Here is a 22938-nt window from a genome sequence, read left to right on the forward strand (position 1 = left end):
CCATCCTGCAAGTCTTCCTCATTGGTCAGTTTTTAACCACAGGACTGCTACTGGCTAGAGGATTTTATTTTTTGGCTTTCTTCCGCCCTAACAGTGGTGCTGATGCATGTAAAAACAAGCACAAAACTGAGGCCCATGCACGCAAACCAGCTCCCTTGCCACTATCATGCGTTACTGCTGCGTTGATTATGGTTATCTAACACCAATAATATTTGATCAGTAGTGTTCCTTTGCTCATAAACTGATCAGTGATTTATAGGCTGATGAGAACAGGTGCTAGGTAGATGTTTCTAATAAAGCGAGTTTGATTTCCATTTCCATTTAGTCATTTGGCAGATGCTTTTATCCAGATTGATTTACAATTTTAATCATGTTACAGAGGTAGGTGAATGTAGTGTTAGAGTCTTATTGGTATGGCATGGCACACTTTCCACACTATATATGACAATAAAGGACTCTACAAATATATAATACACAAAATATCTAAATATAAGACAATCATGCACTTACGCAATAATTCCAATAATCCTAGCGAAACATTTTTACTGCAAGTAGAGTAAAATCCTAAAAACAGTAACTCTGAAAACTTCAAAAAGCGCCTTTACATTTGCTTGCTATGTACACAATCAGATAAGCAGATTCACGTAGATTTTTCCTCACAATTAACAATGTTAATTACTATGGATTAGTTTAAATTGCAATTCCACATATGTAAATAAAATGGGATCTTTGATCTGTGTGTTTATTTGCTTCTTTTAAATCAATAGTTTTGTTTAGTTAGACAAAGTAATGCAAACAAGACACTTAAATTTGGCATTTACAGTGTTTGTCAATTGCTTACACACTTTTTAAGAAACAGTATCTCTACTCCGAAATACCAAAACACATGTCTTAAAACCATATACACATTTTCAAACCCTGAAAATTTGAGCCAAATGAAACACTGATTTCTTAACCATGAACACCCTCCCTTCACATCAAAATGCCTGACATTTTACACATGAATTTCTACGACAAACCATGTCTAGACAGTAAACCACATTCATACCGCACTAATAAAATAACAGATATCACAATGTATATGTGGTTATCACTGCTGCAGCCAAAAACTAGAGAATGACTAGAACTTGTGCATTTATTTGATGATAGCCAGGTGGATATATTTACTTGAAGTAAGGCTTTAAGTACATACTTGTTTTTGATTGTTGCCCCAGACCTTGCAACATGGCACAAAGTTAAGAAAATCTTCAGATCTTCAAATTACCATATGAAACCGTATAGGATATAAAAATAGTAACAGTCCTGTATAACATAACACGTCACAAGTCTACCAGTAGCTCCAATTACTGTAGCCGTTTTCATTACTAAAAGCTCACATTATAGAGGCCTGTGAAATAGGAGATAAACTGGATTGCACTTTGACCTGCTTCCCATGGGCAAATAACGGTGGGTGACATGCTCAGTGGCGCAGCCCGATTTTCAAATTGAGCTTGTTTGTCTATTTGAGTGATCCCTTCGTTTTACTCTTCTTCAGCTATTTTTCCTTGTTCACTACTTCTGCCACATTGCGCAGCTGTTTGTACCATCAGTGTCTTAGCTGTCGTTACGTTTTATGCATGTGTGTGTTTATTGTCCAATTGTCCAGTATTTGCGGTCAGTCCATTCCTTATGTAGAAATTTGTGGAATTTCTTAATACATTTTTAAAAAATAATAAAATAAATGTATAAATACATTATACTGTTTTAGACACAGCAACCTGTCTTTGCCTCTTTGAATTAAATACCATAAGGAAATTATATTTAGATTTGATAAATGTTCTCTTTTCCTACAACACGACAGAGAAAAAGATCTTTGTGTTCATTTTGCAACAGTTAAAGTTTTGTAACTCATTTCCAAATTTGCACATTTTCTGTTTAAATTTATCCTTAGGGATGGAGCATTGTATGAAGTGTTTTAAGTCTAAACTCAAAATGTGTTTAGTTTTGCATAAATTACATCAGCAAAAGACACCTGAGTGTTGTATACTGAATGCTGATAGCCAGTGTGCAATAAAAATGGGTAAGCAATCTAAAAAAGCAACACTACCAGTGACACTTCCTATAACCTGTTGACAGAGACAGCTCAGAACTGAAATACCACCACTGTCATGCTCCGAGTTTAGAAACAGAGAACATGCTAAACATACTACGTGTTAATTTTGTTAGGCCCCTTGCATGGCTTTGATGTTGTTCAAAAGACTCAGCCAGGCCTGCAAGAGCAGCTTACAACACCACTGCCATGCTTCAAGGTTACAAACAGAGAACATACATGTTTACAAGACTCAGATGTCTGCTGCAAGAGTAGCGTACATCCTTGGTTCCACAGAAACAAGGAAGTCCATACCCAATCATGGAGTAGGGCCATTTGGACAGTGCAGTCTGAGGTGCCTTTTGAAAGGACAACGCCAAGCAAACGTTTTGCCGCACAGTGGACAGCGGAACGGCCTCTCTCCAGTATGGACACGCTGGTGGGCGGTGAGGTTTGAGCCGTGTGCGAAGGCACGACCACACTGGCCGCAGGTGAAAGGTCTGCTGCCACTGTGGGCCCTCTCATGGGTGACGAGGTTGCCCCGGAGAGCGAAGCGCTTGCCGCACACGCCACAGCCGAACGGCTTCTCGCCTGTGTGTATGCGCTGATGCCGTATCAGGTCCACAGCGCCGTGGAAGCTCTTGGGACACAACGAGCAGGAGAACGACCTGTGGCGTCCAGTGGCCGGAGGCGGGCTCTTTGCAAAGTTCGGCTTGAATGTCCTGGTCTGGAGTCGATCGTGGCTTTTCCTTGCTCTCATCTGTTTGGCTTGGGGCTCACCAGTGTAGCTTATACTGTGAGAAGGTAAAATCTCACTGGTCCCATCAATAAGAACATGGGCATCTGTGAGAGAATTGTGGAGAGGATGCTGTGGTATAGAAGAGCATCCTCCACGTGTATCACAATTCACTGAAGTCAAAGAGGGCCATGGCAAAGCACCACTGTCCATCATCCCACAAGCTGTCCATTCATTGGTCCTCTGTGCTAGAGGCTCCTCCTGCTGCTCAGTCTTAAATTGCACCCCAATACAACACTCTTCTCCATTCTTTGGCCCATTTTGACTAAACTGTGCATCAAATGCATGGTGCTGTGCTCCTTCAGAAAGCTGTTTGTGAATGCAAAGCATTGAATTATGGGGCTGGGGCCGGACATCCTCCGTAGTATCAAAGTTATTGTTGCTGTATCCTAAAAACATAAAATGTGAGGTCAGGTTTGAAATACTGATATCTATCAGACAAGTAAATATGTCTACTGATAATTGAGGGACCGGTAACTGGTACTCAATTGATTCAAATTAAAAGTTCATAAACCTATATTGCTGAATGTAATTTACACAAATTGAGTCATGTGCCTATAATGATCCATGCAATATGTGTGCAATGCAGGCGTGAATGTAGGAAAGAGCAGGATAGCATCATCTTCTCACCAATCATATGGCCATGTGTAGCCGTGCAAAACTTCTCATCAGCCTGGTAGACACACTCAGCTGTGGATGCAGTGTGACTCCCACCCTCCACTTTTAGAGCTGCGATGCTGAGTGCGCCCACATCCGCTCTGTCTTCAGTCGTCAGTGAGCCGCGAAGAATGTGGGGTTCCCTAAACTGAACCACTCTATCAAAAAGTGAAAACCCGCTGTCCTGACTCTGCCGACTCCCAGAGCTCAGAGGAGAATTCCTGCATCCTTCATTCTCGTGCTCCTGTGGGTTCTTTGTCAGGGCTGAGGTATTAGCCTTTGTATCCTCCTCTTCCTCATCACAGTTAACCTCCTGCTGGGCATGTTCAGCGCTCACATCTAAGTAGGAAATGACATAATAGAACAAGGAATAAAAATTTTAAAAATAAAATCAAAAATCCATTTCAATATTAACGTCAGAAGACCTATTGATCTTTTTCAAGGAACAGCTTGGGACACTGCAGAAAAACAGATTAATTTTAAAGCAACTAGCATTATTAGGTAAACACAGCTAGGCACTCTGCTGTACAAAATTATCAACATCAAACTCTTTCAAATAACTATTATTTCCGTAGTCTAAAATTTTAAATGTCAAATTCCTGAGTGCCAATATTTGTGACATGGAAATATCATGAATTAAATTGTGTTTTATTAATTTAATTCCAGTCCTCATGATAATCAGCCTTTGACGTCCATACTCTAATGGTGCATTGATGGCACTATTGTGCAGTTTTGTACAATGTAACACTTATGGCAGACTAGTGATAAAAGGTGTCAGTGATAAACGGTGTCTTAGAGGTTAAACACAGCTTTTGTCAGATATTTTCCGTTTATTCTAATAGGCATTCTTTGCTCAATTTTGAAATGGCAATGAATTATAAATCTTTTGCTTGGAGCAGAATTGTTAGCGCGTGCATGAGTATATTATATTGCACGAACATACAATTTTGTTCTTTTTTTTCCCAAATCAATAATCAATTTCTGACTAAAAATCGGTACCTCGCTCAGGCTCATCAATAAGACCGTCGACCAAGTACGAGAGAGAAACCGGAGCGGACGGATTTCTCAGTTCTTTCTTCAGATCACGTACTTTTCCCTTCAGCGTCTCAATCTCGCTCCGGCCCCTGCTGATCTCTAAGCGCATCTCCACGCATTCCGTGTCGATAAGTTTGCAGATCTCCGCCACTGCGGCTCGGACAAAGCTCTCCATCACAGACGAAATCTGCGTCTCAAGAGTTAGACATTTTGGCATGTTGACGTCCGACTGGGCTTTACAAATACAAAAACAAGCGTATTGGTCGGCACAGGGCAGTGAGCTTCTTTAGGTTTTGGCCGTATAGTTCCTTCAGAGGATTCCCGTGACAGAAACGTCCTCATTTAATCGAGCTGTGCGTCCCAGTAATGTTATTTTGTCTCCCCTCTTCTCCTGTGCTTCTGACCCGGAAATATTACGACATTGGCCATGCGAAGTGGTGTCCCGACGGAAACGAGGGGAGGGTGTTAGATTGGGTACACTTCTCCTTCGGCTTTCGCGTTGAGGGGATACGCAAGGGTTTCCTGATTCAAGTCGGTCCTCTGCGGATGAGAGTTGTGAGGAAATGAAGAAATGAAGTAGTCTTGGAAATGAAGTAGTCTTGGAAACACGGAAACACGGATACTGTACACTGTGCATTCATCGGACAGAAATTTCTGTAACGTGGCTGAGGTTATCTCATAGCTATCTGATGTTAATTTTCATCCCATCCCAGTCTTATGAATTTGTAAACAAACCGGACAGACATTTATTACGTAACTAGAAACACAGAGAACGTGCCGTGATAAAGCTGCAGTTTTCAGATCCCTGTATCATGAATGCATTAGTATAGCAGCTGACAAGCACCATGTTCTAGTTTGATATTTGAAGTACACGGAAAACAAGGACCTTTCTTTTCTGGTCTGTCATGGAGACAATTAAGGATATAAACACTTTATTATAATGTGACAAACCCCATGGTTAGTCAAATAAATAACATAAAAATCTAGCAATGTTGATACGTTAAGCAAAATACAATAACATTCAGAACACCTTTACATCTTTGACCTCAGTATTCCAGTATAAATTATTTAAATTTACATGAAAGACTCTGGACCCTCTTATACATACCTGTATGTGCACAAACAGACACGCACACACACACACACACACATACACACAACATACCATGGTGGTATTTAGGCTTAAACAGCAACAGTGATGAGACAGCCTACAGAGAGGAGGTCCAGCACCTGTCACTGTGGTGTGCTAATAGTAACTTGGTCCTCATCAGCCAGAGTGAAAGGCTATCTTAAAGATATTCATCACCCATACATACACTAGTCACATTCTACTTCCTTCTGGGAAACTCTACAGGAACCTTCACTTTTGCACCAACAGGCTAGTGAACACCTTCAAAGCCTCTGCAGTCAAACTTCTAAATTTCTCAACACAGCACTCATTACCTTGTCTTTCCGACCCTTGCACATGGTCTACATGCATTATACTGTAATTTATGTATACGGTAGTAATTCTTCTTTACAATCATCTATTCTTACAGTATGATCATTTACACTATATTGTCTGGACCCACACTAATCTATCCCTGAATTTTGGATTATACTACTCTAGGTTTCTGGCCATGGTCTTGTTTTTTGTTCTGCAATATTGTTGATTTTGGATCAATAAAATAAATCTTACAATATCTTATCTTGTTAAACCAAAGTAATCCAGGTCTCTTGTCTCATTGTACATTTGCATGTTGATGAAACTTTACTGTCACTCTGCCCCATTGTGTTGTGCATTACATTGCCATGGAGCGCCGGGCACCTAGCCAGAGGGACATGTTCACTGACACACAAATACCCCTCACACTTCTCCCATTCCAAATCCCCGAATACTGACATACATACTTTCTTCCTATTTGCACTTCTGGTTGGATGCTAACTGTACTTTGTTGGCATGGTATTTGTACTTTGCTCAGTGACAATAAAGTTTAAATGAAATGTAATCTAATCTAATCTGTATAAATCAATTTAAAAACGGTCTTGTCAAAGGAAAAATACCGAATACCCTAATACTCTGCTCTTAAAGATTTAAAGGAATTAAGTGACATTTTAACACAGCTGACCAAATTGAGCTGGAGAAAAGACCTTCACAAGGAAGCTTTCTTACATCTTTCTAGTGATAGGTTTTATAGGCAGAACAGCCATGACATCACTCGGCAGAGTTAACGCTTAATCATACTATTTCAATAGGACACCTCCCTGACTGTACACAGAATCTTATTGTAGATAACAGTTTCAATCTTCTTTCTAACATTCATAAGGATAGCAATCCTGGATGTCTTATTTTATCTGCATGCCCCTGAACAATAGGTTGGACTGAACAATAGGTTGAAAAATGTCAGTGAGAAACTGGGATATAGTTCCGAACTATATCCCAGTTTCTCACTGACATTTTTCAACCTATTGTTCAGTCCTTACCTACATATGTTAAAGACTCTTCACAAAGTAATGTGTTCTTCTATAACTCCTTGAACACTTGAAAGGATGATTGCTACCTGGCAACTCGCTGCTTTTTCAATAGACATTAAAAGTTCAAACAAAGGTGGAAAAGAATAGAAATGTCTACTTCTACTGTTCCTTTGGTGCTCAGTTATAATCCTACAAAAAAACCAAACAAACAAAAAAAAAACAGTGGTAAATATTATACTTAAATACTTCAAAATCCTCTAGGACCACCACATCCATTTTTAATGATTCTCCCGCAGACAAGACAAAAACAACAAAGACATGATTGTCAAGAATTTGATAAATCTGTCATATAATAATTTTGATACTGTAGCTGTGCTTGCGCACCTGATGAAGGACCTCTGTCCAAAACATTTTTCTCTGGAAACTTTGTGTACTTTACTGAAATTTGGAACATTCTCTCTCTCTCTGTCTCTGTCTCTGTCTCTAATATATATACTGGAAAAGTGTGGTCGGATAGTTAGGAGAGGGAAGGTAGCTAGAACTGTGGGGATCGTACTACCAACCAGAAAGTAACATTACAGAAAGTAGCTGAAAGTAGCTACAATACCTTGCAATCCCATAGGAATTATGAAGAGGGCACAAAGAAAGCAGCTACTGAGGCAAGTCCTAAGTAGTCATCTTAACGGGAAGAACAAGATCCAGGCTATCAACGCCTACACTGCACCAGTCATCAAATATCCTGGTGACATCATAAGATGGCCAAAGGAGGAGATAGAAGCCACTCACAATGCATGGAGGGTTTCATCCCAAATCCAGCATTCTGAGAATGTACTCTATGAGGGAGGAGGGAGGTCGAGGACTAGTGAGCATCAGAGACACTATCCAGGATGAAACAACCACGATTCAGAAGTAAACCAGCAAGATAGCCTCAAGTGATGAAGTTCGTAGTGTACAGCACAGACAGCAGAAACCCAAAGTGGTGAAGAATGACCAAGCTCAGATCCTGTGGGACTTCCAAATACAAAATGACAAAATGGTAATGGCTAACCAACCAGACATAGTAATGATGGACAAGCAGCAGATGGACAAGAGGGCTATAGTGATAGAGATAGTTATTGCAACATCAGGAACAAGGAATATGAAAAGCTCAAGAAATACCAAGGGCTGAAAGAAGAGCTAGAAGAGATGTGGAAGGTGAAGGTAACAGTGGTTCCTGTGGTAATCAGAGCGCTAGGGGCAGTGACCCCCAAACTGGGAGACTGGCTCCAGCAGATCCCAGGAACAACATCTGAGATCTCCGTCCAGAAGAGTGCAGTCCCGGGAACAGCTAAGATACTATGCAGGGCCTTCAAATTCCCAGGTCTGTGGTAGAGGACCTGAGCTTAAAGGAAAAAGACCGCCCAGGGGAGGGCAACTGGGGAATTTTTTTTAAAGTGAAAAAGGAATAAAGATGTAGTAAAAGATGCAAAAATGCAGTATTGCCATGTTGTACACAAGATTTCCAGAGAAACAGGATGTTACAGACAGAGGTCCTTCATCAGCTGTGCAAACAAAGGACTTTGGAAAGACCTCTGTCCACTTTGCACGCACAGCTGATGAAGGATCTCTGTCCGAAACATCCTGCTTCTCTGGAAACCCTGTGAATCACACATTTGTTTCCTACCTCTCTCTCCATAAATAGTTGGTTTTGTGCATTTCAGAGTGATGAGGAAGCTTGAATTGGAAGCTTGTTCACCAGGTAGAAAGGCGAACAGAGGTCCAATTTCTAATTGGTATCAGCGATTAATATTTAATACTGTCACATCACAAATCCAAATTATGTTCTCTTCGGAGATTAAAATGTAATCCATCTTACTCTACAAATGTATCTTAAACACTGAATGTATGAAGGAAATATCAATGCTTATATACTTTGTAATATAACCACTGCACTACAGGCAAAGGCCAAATCATAGTTTTAAAATTTCTGGTACTAACTCAGTCCCCTCTGTGCACCTATGCACCCAGATGTGTATGCATCTGCCTAATAAGTTATAAAGCTATAGACTTACAGGTCATTGTGTAAAAGATTCTATGTGGTTTGGAATTGTACTCTCTTAACTAGGGAGTCTACCCACAAACCCACATGACAAAGATTAAATGATTCAGGTTTCTACATTGTTCACATACAGCTTCATTGTGTAGTGCAGATTTGTTTACTTGGATAATGCTAGGCTTGTACTGCTGACCTTTCACACTGAACGTGGCCCTGGTTTCTCTAATAACCATCCAATGCAGCCGTTTTCATAACCTGTATGTCATGACCATTTCATTTCATTATCTGTATGTCTTTTCTCTATTGACTTCAAAGACTTAGTTTCCAAAAAATATTCCCTTTGGCAAATAAGAAACAGACTGAACTAAAACTTCAGAAAGCAGATAGAACACATGAGCAGGCTTGTGGCCTGTGGCATTTGAGTAATGAAGGCCAATAGTTAAACTTTATTCACTAGGTAGATTCTTGATGTCCCAGCATAGAATATGCCATTTCTTCCATTTGTGCCAGAATGAATCTTGCTGGACAAGGTCATGTAACGCATAGAGATTGAGGAAATAAAAAATTCTTACACATCCTGGGGAGGAAAAAAAACATCTTGAGGCAGGTACATGGACTACAGCCAGAGAACGGCATGATGAGTTCAAAGGAAGTGTCACACACACACTCATGACTTACAAATAAAACTGCACGTTTCAGTTCTTACAATGCCCTGTATTCTCACAGTGTAACGCCAGTGTCCGGTTCAACCACAAAGCAGTAGTTTGATGGCCATGTAGCAGTGATACATGATTTAAAAACAAGCAATACAGAAACAATTATATCAAACTCACTCATATTTAAAAACACAGTGATGACCACTCTTGTTACCACCTTCTTGCTACAGTACATATCAATTTGGTGGCTCACAAAGTATTCCTGTCTTTCCGGTCACAAGATGTGCGCCACACGAAACATGATGACAAGAACATAAAACACACATCTCACTGGATCTAATCAATCAAAATACCTAGACGTGAATGTATTGCTAATCAACTTAATCTAATGCCTCTAACGCTCTTTAAAAAGATGAATGGGTTTAAATGGGTTTGGCTACATAATTCTGACAATACACATTATGAGAAGTAGCACAATATATCATCTTCCTGGCAGCACACCTTAAAGATGAATATATTTGTATGTATAATGGTCTTCATGATGAGAAAGAATAAAATAAACTACAGAAACTACATAAAGTAATCTATCAAAATCATCATCCCATGCTAATCTTCCTAATCTGTTACAGGAAGAATGCAGACTTTGCTGGCACAGGATGAGAGAACTTGCCACTTAAATAATAAAGTGAACAAGGCCTCGCATGGGGTAGAACAACTGCATCAGTGGCTACATGCTGGTTAGTTACAGGAACTAAACAGCTAAAATCCACATTCTGCCAGAATCCAGACTATGCATGGCCCCTCCTATGTGTGAACCTCGGCAGGTCATATGAAGTCAGGTTTGTCTTGTCATCTTACACAATCTTAGCAGGCCACCTGGAATCCGGTTACCCTAAGAATGCTCCAGCTGCAGCATGTGGGCACACGTGCCTGTAGCGGGCGGCCCGTGTAAGGAAGGCAGCTCCACAGGTGCTGCAGCAGAACGTGCGTTCACCCACGTGCGTCCGCATATGGCCCTTCAGGCTGCTCTTCTGGCTGAATCTGCGCCCGCATGTGCCGCAGCCATAGGGCTTCTCGCCCGTGTGGATGCGCCGGTGCCGCTCCAGGTGGCTCATGCGGTCGAAGCTCTTCCCGCAGAGCACACACGGGAAGCGGCGCACGCGGCCTCTCTGGCTACTGCTCGGCACCCCATGCCTTGTGGGTGACGTGTGATAGTTCAGATCCGGCACTGTAGCAGCCTCTAAGGTCCTGAGCAAAGGCACAGTGGTGCTGTGGTCTAACAGTGAGGCCACATTCGGTACCTCGAACTGCAAGGCATGAGCTATCTCTTGACTGACCTCTTCTTCATCCACAAGAGACATCACCTCTTCCTCCTTCTTCACGCCGATTTGGCTGCTGTCTGCACACCTCGTTTCGCTGAGTTCAGGACCTCCCCACGAGTGCACGACGGTCGAGGAAGCTTCTAAATCATGTTTGTTAACATCTGCCGTCTCTGAACTGTACTCAGCCTTGTGAGAGCAACCCGACTGCACAGAGTCTTGTCCTGCGCTGGCTGCGTTTAAGGAGGGTGGAGCCTCAGAGTCCCCCTCATCCATGACACTCTCGCAGTCGGAGTCTGGTTGTCTGCAATCCTCTACGCTAAAATCAGACGACGCCTGGGTCAACGTCTGGTCTTTATCCTCCTCCCCCTCCTGTTCAGTCTTCATGCCATTTACTGTGGCACCATCCACCGCATCGTCGCACTCTTGCAGCTCACGCGGATCAGCTGGCTCCGACCCATCCCCAGCTGGGGAGGCGCAGGCTTTACTCTGGGTGTTCGGGAAATCCATGTGTGTGTGCTGCGCAGGCTCTTCCTCTGCATTTATGAAGTGAGCATCTTCCTGGCCCAGAAAAGATGAGTGTGCGTCGGGTCTGTGTGTGTGAGCATCTGGACCATTTCTGTAAGGGAGGCGTGCTACCTGCTCCTCACAGTACACTGCCACTGTCCATTCATCACTGAAGTGGTTCTCTTCGGCAGGCAGCCCGCAAGCTGATTCTATGTCTCCACTGAATCCTGTGGAAAAAGAAAAAAAAGTTAGCATTATCCCATTTTGGAACTTATTATTCTACAATTGTACCAAACAGATTACAAAACCTACTGAGGTGAATTTTAAGCTTTAATTGTAACTTACATTGTACTGTGTCTTCTCATGGACACACTTCAAAATTTTCAAATATAAGGTAAATAATATGATGTAATATGTAACAATGATGTAATTATATGACATAATGGGTGTTAATTTAGTCTGTGCCACACCTAATGAGAGGAGTTAGCTAAAGGAGCAGAAAATTAAAGACTGTATCCCTGGTAAATGAATAAATACGTGAAATCTGGCCCTAAGGGCTGCTGGCTTTGGATTTCACCTCGATGTGTTTTCAGATGGCTCTTCAGGCTGCTCTTTTGTGTGAAGCATCGTCCACACAGCCTGCAGCTGAAGGGTTTCTCCCCAGTGTGGATGCGCTGGTGTCTCTCCAGGTGGCTGTGCCGATCGAAGCTCTTGCTGCAGAACGCGCAGAGGAAACGTCTCCTATCCACGTCCGTCCCGTTCACCACCCTGCCTCTGCACGCCGCTGGAGGGAAGTTTGCTTGAGAGTCAGCATGTAAATGTGCGAGTGTGTTCTGCGTGCAGGAGAGGGACTGTCCCAGTCCTGTGTTCTTATGTGTTGGCAGTGGTTCGTCTGTAACTGCACGCAGGCCGTCTGGAGAGTGCGAACCGTGTCTGATGGCTGACTCTTCTCCATTTGGGCATACTGTTTCCAGTCTATCTCTGGCTGGCTTGTAAATCGCCTCCGAGCCGGCAGCAGGACCTGGCTGGTGTTGCGAGTCATCCTGTCTGGAATGGAAATACTCAGGTGTTTGAGCCTCAGGGCTGCTCTCCGGTGACCATGCCTGGGTGAAGTGTTGTTCACTGGAGGTGAGGGCAGAATGAAAGGTGAGCTCTGTGGTTGAACGCTGGTTTGTATCCTGCGAAGCCTCCTCATCGTTCAGCCCTTCAATCTTCACGATTCTGGAAGCTGCAGTGTGGCTCTCCACCTGTGGCTGTTCCACGTTGTCATTTTTCACCTCTCTGTCAGCTCCTTTCTTATCTTTGTCTTTGACACCTATGTTGATGAGGGGGTACAATTTATTTATTTATTTTTAAACCTGACAACTATAAAACGTTTGTTTACAAAAAATGTAACTTTTTTTTGTTAACAAAGTCACCACACACTCCACACCATCTCACGCCCCATTTAGACTTTCAGTGTAAAATCCTACTATATAATGCATAGAGTAACGACCAGAACAAGTCGTTTTTAAGGTGATCTGAGTGAACAGGTTACTATTCGGCTGTATCAATACCTTGAAATACTCCAAACTGCTCTGTCGGGCGATCACTAACACACTCCCGGACGAGAGCACGTCGTGTCTCCCGTAGCTCATTTGACACTATTTGGAGATTCCTCTTCAAGGTGTCGATTTCGTTTTCTCGTTCACATATTTCAAGCCGAAGCATAACAACACCATCATCCACGACTTTGCTTATTTCGGCCACCGCGGCTTTAGCAAGCACGTCCATGATAGACGCTATTTGTTTCTGGAGAGTGAAGCCGTTTGACATGTTATCCATCTGATTTACATAACCTTGTCAGTATCGGAACGTTTTTTCCCCCTTCAGTTTTGCAGAATTGGGTAACGACGAGCAGGAGAGTTTGCGATACTTTTAAATCCAACACAATACCCGTTCAAGGATTTTGATGTTTTGTGCCTGGACAACCACGCAACGGAAGAGGAGAAACACGGTCCTACCGTAAACAATGAAAAACAGGCGCACACTCAGGCACTATTCCGGAAAAAGAAGGAAAAGGAAAACCTGTAGGAATAATTAAAAAAGACATAATGACAAATAACTACAATGCTTTGTATAAGTAAATGTCCTATTTTATTCACGTGAAGGTTTTTTATTTTTCTTATTTTGGAATGCGATAATTATCTACCAGTAGGTGGCAGTAAATTGTCGTTGGAACTTTTCGACAGAGTAACGAAAAAGGACCAAAACGGAACCGGAAAAAACAGAGCAGAACTTCATTTGTTTTGTCTTATGTGTAGAAAAACCAGGAAGATGCGTCCAGAATCCTTGAAATGGGTTGAACTGTTGGTCATACGTTTCCTTTATACATGTAAGTCAGAATGATGTTGCCGCGGTTTTGTGGTAATTAAAGAGTAACTGGATTTCTGCCCTGCCTTCACTGTTCATCTGTCGCTAACTTTGCTACCTTGCTGTCCTAGCTAACAGGCTACGTCCACAGCTCGTAAACATGAAATGAAGCTTGCACTCAGCTCTGTGCAACAACCATTTATTCTCCCCGTGTTTTATCGTGGAGACACCTGACTAGCCTATTTTAACGTGACCTCATACCCAGCTTCGCAGCTATCTTATTGTTTATTCGGTTGCGCAAAACAAAGAAATAAATAAATAAACAAAATACCGTTCTCGTTAGTCTTCCACAGTGCTTCGTATGCTGTATTGCTAGCTGTATACTATAATGCTACATAATGCCTTAAATATCCAAATTAACCACATATGATCTGTTGTGTGCAGGTTTTATTACGCGTTAAACCATCCGTTAATTCCCTCTACCTAGATGTGAGCGGTAGCTCTGTTGAGCAGAAGATCTACATTGAACTTAAAAATACAGTTCCGTGTGTCCGGCTTCTTAACGCCACACATCAGATAGGATGTCAATGTGAGTCAATCAATCCTGAGGACCCACCACCCACATATACGTTCACAGATACACAGACAGGATTAATTAATGTGTATGAAACACTTTCATTTTTTTTTCGCACAAAATTTCCATATAGAACGCAAGGCTTCCAGAAAAAAAGGATAGCTGTGCAAGCAATTTAAAAGCCATTGTGTACTATAGTCAGGCAAACAGATATTTTTTTATGTATTCTGTCTCACTGGTTGGTGGTGTTCTGCAGCTTCAATATCAGGGGACACTGGGGTCCTTCATGTCTTGGAGACAGAGGCAGACCTTGACTGGATCCTCAGCACTGGACCTCATCCTCCTTATATGGTACTTATGGAGGCAACTTTCTTCACCAGGTATTCAAACTCTTAATACGCACACACTGATCAGCTCTTCGCTTGCTCATTGGTGTTTAGCTTTATGTTGAGGGTGTCATCTCCCTATTGTAGGCCCACTATGATGAGGATGAAGAACTCCACACGGGTCGCGGGTGTGGCTGTCATAAACTCCAACACCACTGCAGTAGAGAGTTTCTCCCCTCACACTTCTTGCCCAAACCAGAACACAGGTGTTTGCGTGGGTGGGTGGGTGAATGGGTGTGGGTGTACTCAGTAGAAAAGAGAAGACAAAAGCAGACCAATATAGTGTGCATGCGTGTGTGGATGTATGCAGGGAGAAACGGCAGACGAAACCGGACCAAACCTTTTTGCGGGTGCAAGTGGGCACTTAATGAAATTGGATAGTATTGGATTTCATTGAAAGCTTATTTCTGTAGCGTGAATGAGGTCTCTGTTTGGGTAGAGACTACATGGGTTTTAGACAAATGCGTTAAGGATTGGATGTGTCTGAATGTGTCTTTATGATTGTGTGACCTGTTAGGTGTGTACAGGGAGGACTATGGTCCTGACCTGGCCAACTGCAGCAGTACAGTGTGGAACCCTCTGGGGAACAGTATGTCCTATGAAGACTTCACCTTCCCCATCTTCTCTCTCAAAGATGACAATCAGACACAAGTCATGCGCAAAGTGGGTGAAGGGGGTGTGCGCGACTGCATGCGAACATGTGTTTGTGAGTGGGTTTGCACACGAGCATGTGTGTGGGCCTTGTGTGTTTGCGCGGGCCAAGTGTTTGCGTGAGTGGGCATATGTTTATCTGCCCCACCCCTGTGTCTCCTTTCATTTATTGTTTTGAACTGCTAATTGTTGTCTGTAGGTAATGATGCACAATAAAAACTCTCTCCCTTTCCTCATAGTGTTATGAAGACCATAACATGCGTGTAAATGGCAGTGCCCCCCAGTACCCGCTATGCGCTATGCAGCTGTTCTCCCACATGCACGCCGTCACGGATACTGTGACCTGCATGAGACGCGCAGAAGTGTGCGACCCCCTGAGCGACTTCAACGTGTGGGCGTCCATCCGGCCCATCAACGCCAGTGCCAAGGGCCACAAGAACAACGAGAGCGTGGTCATTGCAGCGGCCAGGGTGAGCACTGCACTCGGGGCCTCTCTCTGCTCCTTTCTGGCCTACCTGTTCACCTCTCCTCTCCTCTCAGCTGTCTCAAGTTTCAAGTTTGGTTTATTTGTCACATACATAGTCATACACGGTATAACTCGCAGTGAAATGGTTTGAGAGTGCTCTGTCCGAACTGAGGGAAAAGAAAACAGGGTTGCACAAATAAATAAATAAATAAATAAATATATATATATAAACAATGTATGTACAATATATGTATAATATATGTATAATATGTATATATACACAATGTATATATGGATTTATGTGTATGTACACAATGTACAATTCTCAGTGTATTCGCGCTTTCTGAAGCTCTGTGCCCTCTTTTGGTTAAGGTGTCTCTGTGATGTATTTTCCTACTGGTTTATGTCTTTACTTCACTGAAATAGTGGACAGTTGTTAATTTATAACCATGACTTGATTGACCACTGGGGACTTTTGGCTCATAAGTGCTAGGTAAATGTCATTTTGTACTGTGTGTCATAACCCATTTATCTCACACTCACTCAGTTGGACGGACGGTCGTTCTTCTGGGACATTGGTACATCCGCAGAAGGGACGGTCTCTGGCATTGTGACACTGCTGGCCGCCGCCCATGCACTGTACCCTGTCACTCAAGAAGCTCCACCTGTTCGCAACATCTTCTTTACCTTCTTCCAAGGGGTGCGTGTGCTTGAGTCTGTATTTACATTGTGGTCTGTGTGTGTGTGTGTGTGTGTGTGTGTGTGTGTGTGTGAGTGTGTGTGTGAGTGTCTGTGAGAGTGTGTGAGAGAGAGAGTGTGACTCTTGTCTTTTCTTTCAACCTTCAGGAAACCTTTGATTACATTGGTAGTTCCCGGATGGTGTACGACATGAAACAAGATAAATTTGTAATCAACTTGGACAATGTGCATTCAGTTTTAGAGATTGGGCAGGTATGCACTACAGCTAACTTAGATGTACACATGCACTCTCTCTCACACACACAAACACACTCTACGTAATGTTTGTGTGTTGGAAGGTGGGGTTGCGGAATGGCCAGAAGCTGTGGATGCATACAGACCCGGTGTCTCGTAAGAACAGCACCGTGGACGAGGAGGTAGGTGACACCAATCCCCAAGAGGGAGTGGAGAGTGGACAAGAGGTATTCAGTCAACAAGAGAGACCTTCCCTCTTTTCCAGGTTATAAATCTAGTGGACAACATCAAATCTGTGGCCTCCACACTGAATGTCTCGTTGGACGAACCCAATACCACTCAGGCCTTACCCCCCTCCTCCTTTCAGCGCTTCTTGCGGGTTCAGCCAATCCCAGGCGTGGTGCTTGCAGACCACAAATCGTCATTCATCAACAGGTGAGTGCTTGTGTGACAGTGGGCCTTGTTTAATGGCTCTTTAAGCTGTGATTGGGTGGAAGTATCTGGATTACTGATCCTGTTGGAAATGCACTCAATACAGAATGGTCATGAGTCAGGAAGTGGTTGTTTTTGTTTTTGTTGTGTTTTTGTTTGTTTGTTTGTTTGTTTGTTTTTTAAGGTGAACACTGTTAAATAAAATCTCACACACCTGATGTAGGTACTATGAGAGTCTGTACGACACGGCAGCCTACCTGAACATGACGTATCCTTCCGACCTGAGCCCAGAGGAACAGATGGAGTATGAGACTGAGGCTTCCAAGGTATCTCGGTCTGCACGCCTACCAGACCAGCACTGTCAGGGCACCTATACTAGTAACAGTAGTTATATTGGTACTAGTGGAGTGTGTTGAAGTTACATGACTAATTTCTTTGTCTTCCCTGACCACACAATAGTCACTAACTGAAGTGGCTACTCTAGTTGCCCGTTCACTATACAAGCAGGCCGGAGGGAATGACCGATTACTCATCAACATCACTGCTGATGCCAAGATGGTGAGCCTTCATATGGTCATGAGATCATGTCACAGGATTCCATTGTCCCATGAGCCGCTAAGCTGCGTGAAATAAGTAGCAGCTGCTGGAAAGTCATATATATATTTTTTTCATTAAAATAAGTTAGTACAAGGAAACTAAGTGTTTGTACAAAAATGGAAAAAAGCAACATTATGAATTTTAAGCGAGATGGAATATGCTAACGTAAACACCACATTATTGATATTTTATAGATCCAGTTATTTAAATTAATTGTGAATAATCAGCAGTTATGAGTTGACTGTTACTAAAACTTAAAAACAAATTTGGATTTTGATTAAAAGTATCACTTTTTGATGTGATCTTATCTTAAATCTAAGACATATCAATAAATAAAAAATAAGTATTTTTGACAGTATATAGCCTTTACTCAAACTAGTTACTGGATCATGAAAGTTTACAATGGCACTTTATTTTCTACCTAATTTATAAAAACAATTAAAAAAAAGACTTTAAGATAGTGTCTCAGCTTGTTTTAAAACAGAGACGCCATCATAGCCACAGGGGTTCAATACGTCAAACAGGATTTCTGACATTTGGACTATATAGTTCTTTGCATAAGTGGGAGCATGTTGTATTAAGCGAAGAGTGAAAAATAGTGGGTTTCTGTAATTTGGGGTGTATAGCCAGTAGTGTAGCTAGTGGGGCTGGGAAATGCAGTTTTGCACTGGCATATCATTGATAGTATAGTAATGGAGTTGGAAAAAACATGAATCTTTTTGAAAGGTACAATTTTGAAGTAAAATATTGGTCTGTGGACAATTGAAAGCACATCTAATACCTGACGATTAGTCAAAAATAGGGTTTCAGTCATTTTCGGTGTATAGTTTGTAGGCAAACTAGTGTAGTTGGAAAATGCTGTTTTGCATTGGCACTTTATACTGTCATAGTCCTTCTTTTTTTTTCTTTTTTTTTTAAGTATTTTTACATTTTATTTTAATTTACATGTTTGTGGAGTACGCGGGGAAAATGTGTTGGGCCAACAGAGGATGTAAACCGGAAGTTTTGTGGAAGTTGAGAATGCTGCATAAGCCAGTCTAGTGGAAGGAGCTGCTAATGAGGAGGTCTGTGTCTGCGATTGCACAGATCTCAACCCAGAGCCAGACCCGGAGTCAGATTCACCTATGCCGTTGACACTTTGTATGCAGTTGTTTATGGATGATTTGTAAGATGGTGTAGCCTGCAGTGGTATTAGCTGATCATTAAATCTAGAATGGTATCATGTCAGACGGGCCCTGTCTGGGTTGACTCACCCAGGACCTTGCCTGCCCCTTGAGAATGCCCTAAACCCAATTCAACAGAAATCCTTTGTTTTTGACTCTTCACCTAGTGTAATATGTGCTCCAAGTTGTAATATGTGCTCAAATGGTATTTTTCTTGAAAATTCTTGAGGTACACCATTGCAAGTCTATAGTTCCAAACCACACTAGTTTCAAATTTTAGTGTACACAATTCCTTTTCAATAGATGGATTTTTTTTGTCAATGTATACTTTTAAAATAATTTTTAATAATAAAAACAAACATATTATTTTTTTTAAATATATAAATGTAATTAAACATTTTTAAAATTGGGACTTGTGGCCAAGTGTTGCTTGAATCAAAATGGTGATCATATGCTGGAGGGGTTGAGAAACATTTTCTCATTGTATCTCTTGCTCGCTGTCTCTTTCTCCATCACTATTTCAGATGGCGAAGCTGCTGTATGGATTTCTGGTGCGCTCTAATAACAGCTGGTTCAGTTCCCTACTTCCCCCTGAGGCTGGAGCAAAAGGACGCAGTTCTATTTTAGGTCCGGTCCTCACCTAACATTACCCTTGCATGCACGCTCTTCTTCTCATCTCCTCAGTAACACTCCCATCCTTGCTCTCTCCAGAGTCTGGTCCCCCGCAGTACTACATTGGCCTGCGACAGGACAACTCTGTGAAGAGCGTCACTCGCTTCGTACAATTTGTCATGGCCAACGCGACCGGCACCGTCACCAGTCTCAACCAGATCCAGTGCCAGAACCCCAATGACGTTCCCGGCGAGAGCAAAGATGTACGTGTGCTTCTGCCTGACGCCTGTGCTTCTGCCTGACGCCTGTGCCTCAATGCGACCTCCCACATGCAGGAACACTCACACGGCACATGATTTCCCTGTGGCTGGTTTCATCAGCCGTAGGTCTTTCCGGCCATGGCCGCCCATGCCCATGTGCTGTAGATCAGATATTGTTGTGGTTTTTATAAGAGCAGTTGCATGTAGGAATTTGCCGTGCCTTCAGGTGGAAGGTTGAGTCTTATTCCAGGGACTTATATGGTGTTCTATAGGTGTTATCCTGGTCCAAAGCTGAAAAGATCCTTTACAGCTAACAGCAGTCCAGAGTTGTTGTTACTGGGTGGTTAAAAAAAAATATATCACAGATTAGTGGGGTGCCACTCATTCTAGGGTGTCATGGTCTGGCACCAATTAGCAGCTGTTTTTTATGGTTTTGTAAAGTGTATCTACCAATTACAACTTCAAGTGAGCACATTTTTGCTCCCGTTTTTAAGATTGTTTTCATGGTATGTTTCTGACGTCCTTTACAGCACATCAGTGTGAGGCTGTGCTGAAGATCTATCCCTCTCTGTTTTCTCTCCCAGCTGTATTCATACCACTGGGTGTCTGGGCCTCCTTCAGCTAACAGCACAGAAGGGGACCCTTATTGTGTGCGTACATCTGTACGTCTGGCCAAAGCCCTCTCCCCTGCTTTTGAGCTTCCAGAGTATGGTTCCAGGGAATACTCGACGTGGACAGAGTCACGTTGGAAGACCATCCGAGCCCGCATATTTCTAGTTGCAAGTCCACAGCTAGAGGTAATGGTTTTACTTGGATTCAGATGTCGCCTGGATGAAGTCTAATGTTGATTTAGTTTTGTTTTATTTATCTTCAAATTCTTAAGTATGTTTTATTTATATATTTTATTTGCAATTTTTGTTTCCTGTCTCACAGATGTTGACCCTGGGAGTGGGCGTGACTGTTTTGCTAGTGTCTCTTGTATTGACATACTTCATCAGCTCTAAGGCAGAACTTCTGTTTAGCTCCACCCACGAAACCCCAAATACCACCTACTGAACTCTGCCAAACTCCGACCCACAAAAGTACCCGGATGCACAAACAGTCTCACAATTGCATACTTTGCAAGTTGTAATTCAATACCACTATTCATTCCAGGCATTAAGACTTACATGACTGACGTTTACACGTCAAATTGTCCTCACACAAAGGACTATCTAATTAATAGGTTTGTTTACACTTATGCAGACACACACTCCGCAAATATATTTATTCAGTTCACCATACACTTAAAGACGGGACATAGACATACTGGTCTGGTTTCAAACTTGTATAGTGCATGTGGGGCTGCTAGGGTAAGATGTCCATATTTTGTTTGTTTGTTTTAATTACTAGATTTTGTTTGTGATTACAGTACTCTGGGTCTGGCACAAATCTAGAAGACAGAGGATCTTTTTTGATGTTTAACCTGAACTGTGAGCTTGATTAAGGGTGTGTGTGTGGGGGGGGTGTTAGAGAGAGAAAGAGAAATAAAGAAGTGACTGTCCTGTGGGTGCGAATCGGTTTGATTACTCTTGTGTATACTTCTGAAAAAGTCGTTTTTTTTTGTCCGTTTGTCAGTGTGTGTAAGCTGTATGTGCAATAGCTGTACCACAGTTAATTTCTTTTTTTGTGTGTGTGTAAATTCTCCTGAAGAGAATGTAATGCTACCTTTTCATGCTGCCCTGAACAGAGTCTTTGAACTGAATGACCACTTCTAAACTTTTATGATCCTTAGAGAAACTTTGGCCTTTTTGTCTTCTGCAACTGTAAATCTCTGTAATTACAGCTTAGATAGTCACAGGTTTGAAGAACCAAATCAAGAATGATGGCAGCATTTTTTCTTCATAATGATGCGTGAGATGAAACCTTTTGATTTATGGTGTCATTATTTTTCTCTAAGAAGCAAGGAGGCAAGACATTGATGCCTTGATTACGGAATAAATCTGGCTTAGTTTACAAACTAAAGTTTCCCTTTCTCTACAGTTTTTTTTCTTCCAAGATGTAAAAATTTGTTTTGTCAAGCATGTCAGACATAGCTGAGGGTGCCGCAAGGATTGTAGTGTAAATTTAATAGGTTTTAGAAAGACTGATGCTTGCTAGAACTGACATGAAAAATATATCTTTGTAAAACAGTGAAAACATGTAAAATACATTGTACCATGTGACTGTGGGCAATGAAAAATATAAAGACACTCACTTCCTTGAGAGCAAAGTTTGCTGTCTCTTTTCCACAGTCATTTACGTGAAAAACAATACAGATATTACTCGTGTGACTTGATTGTCAGAAACACAATCTAGAATCTAGAATCTTGGCCATAAATAAAAAAATCTAAGATTGATCACTTTGCTTTTAACCAGCAAAGCAGACAGCAGCCAAATGAAGGTGTGCAGTTTTATTAGACAGGCTGATCCAGGTAACATATGGTCAGGTAAAACAAACGTGTGAGGAAAGGAAGGATTTCAAAGAAAGATATGGGAGGTTGAGGATGAGAGTGAAAGAGAGAGGTAGTAAGTTGCTCTGGATAAGAGCGTCTGCTAAATGCCATAAAGGTAGTGTTCTGAGGAGGACAGTGCAGGGGACAGATGGTGTTTAGGTGAGGCTGAGGAGGACAGTGCAGGGGACGTGGTGTTTAGGTGAGGCTGAGGAGGACAGTGCAGGGGACAGATGGTGTTTAGGTGAGGCTGAGGAGGACAGTGCAGGGGACAGGTGGTGTTTAGGTGAGGCTGAGGAGGACTGCAGGGGACAGGTGGTGTTTAGGGGAGGCTGAGGAGGACTGCAGGGGACAGGTGGTGTTTAGGGGAGGCTGAGGAGGACAGTGCAGGGGACAGGTGGTGTTTAGATGAGGCTGAGGAGGACAGTGCAGGGGACAGGTGGTGTTTAGGGGAGGCTGAGGAGGACAGTGCAGGGGACAGGTGGTGTTTAGGTGAGGCTGAGGAGGACTGCAG

At 42.3% G+C, this 22938-nt stretch overlaps 2 protein-coding genes across 2 annotated transcripts; one reads left to right on the forward strand and one right to left on the reverse strand.

The window, feature by feature from the left end:
* Positions 1–316: 316 nt before the first annotated feature.
* LOC113584680 lies at positions 317–13538 on the reverse strand. Its single transcript, XM_027021751.2, has 7 exons — positions 13084–13538; positions 12105–12842; positions 10592–11754; positions 5035–5096; positions 4521–4840; positions 3495–3860; positions 317–3253 (listed from the first exon to the last, which is right to left on the reverse strand). Exons 1-7 carry the CDS (start codon positions 13349–13351, stop codon positions 2388–2390), a joined length of 3783 nt encoding a protein of 1260 aa, XP_026877552.2. The 5' UTR covers positions 13352–13538; the 3' UTR covers positions 317–2387.
* Positions 13539–13775: 237 nt separating this feature from the next.
* Positions 13776–22199, forward strand: ncstn (nicastrin). The gene is made up of 16 exons (XM_027021752.2): positions 13776–13901; positions 14367–14468; positions 14710–14833; positions 14927–15045; positions 15357–15502; positions 15730–15960; positions 16504–16656; positions 16803–16907; positions 16994–17071; positions 17155–17324; positions 17545–17647; positions 17781–17879; positions 19606–19708; positions 19793–19956; positions 20538–20750; positions 20887–22199. The coding sequence occupies exons 1-16, from the start codon at positions 13823–13825 to the stop codon at positions 21007–21009; spliced, it is 2112 nt and encodes a 703-aa protein (XP_026877553.2). The 5' UTR covers positions 13776–13822; the 3' UTR covers positions 21010–22199.
* Positions 22200–22938: the final 739 nt, after the last annotated feature.

This window comes from Electrophorus electricus, chromosome 7 (assembly GCF_013358815.1).
Source record: "Electrophorus electricus isolate fEleEle1 chromosome 7, fEleEle1.pri, whole genome shotgun sequence".
NCBI lineage: Eukaryota > Metazoa > Chordata > Actinopteri > Gymnotiformes > Gymnotidae > Electrophorus > Electrophorus electricus.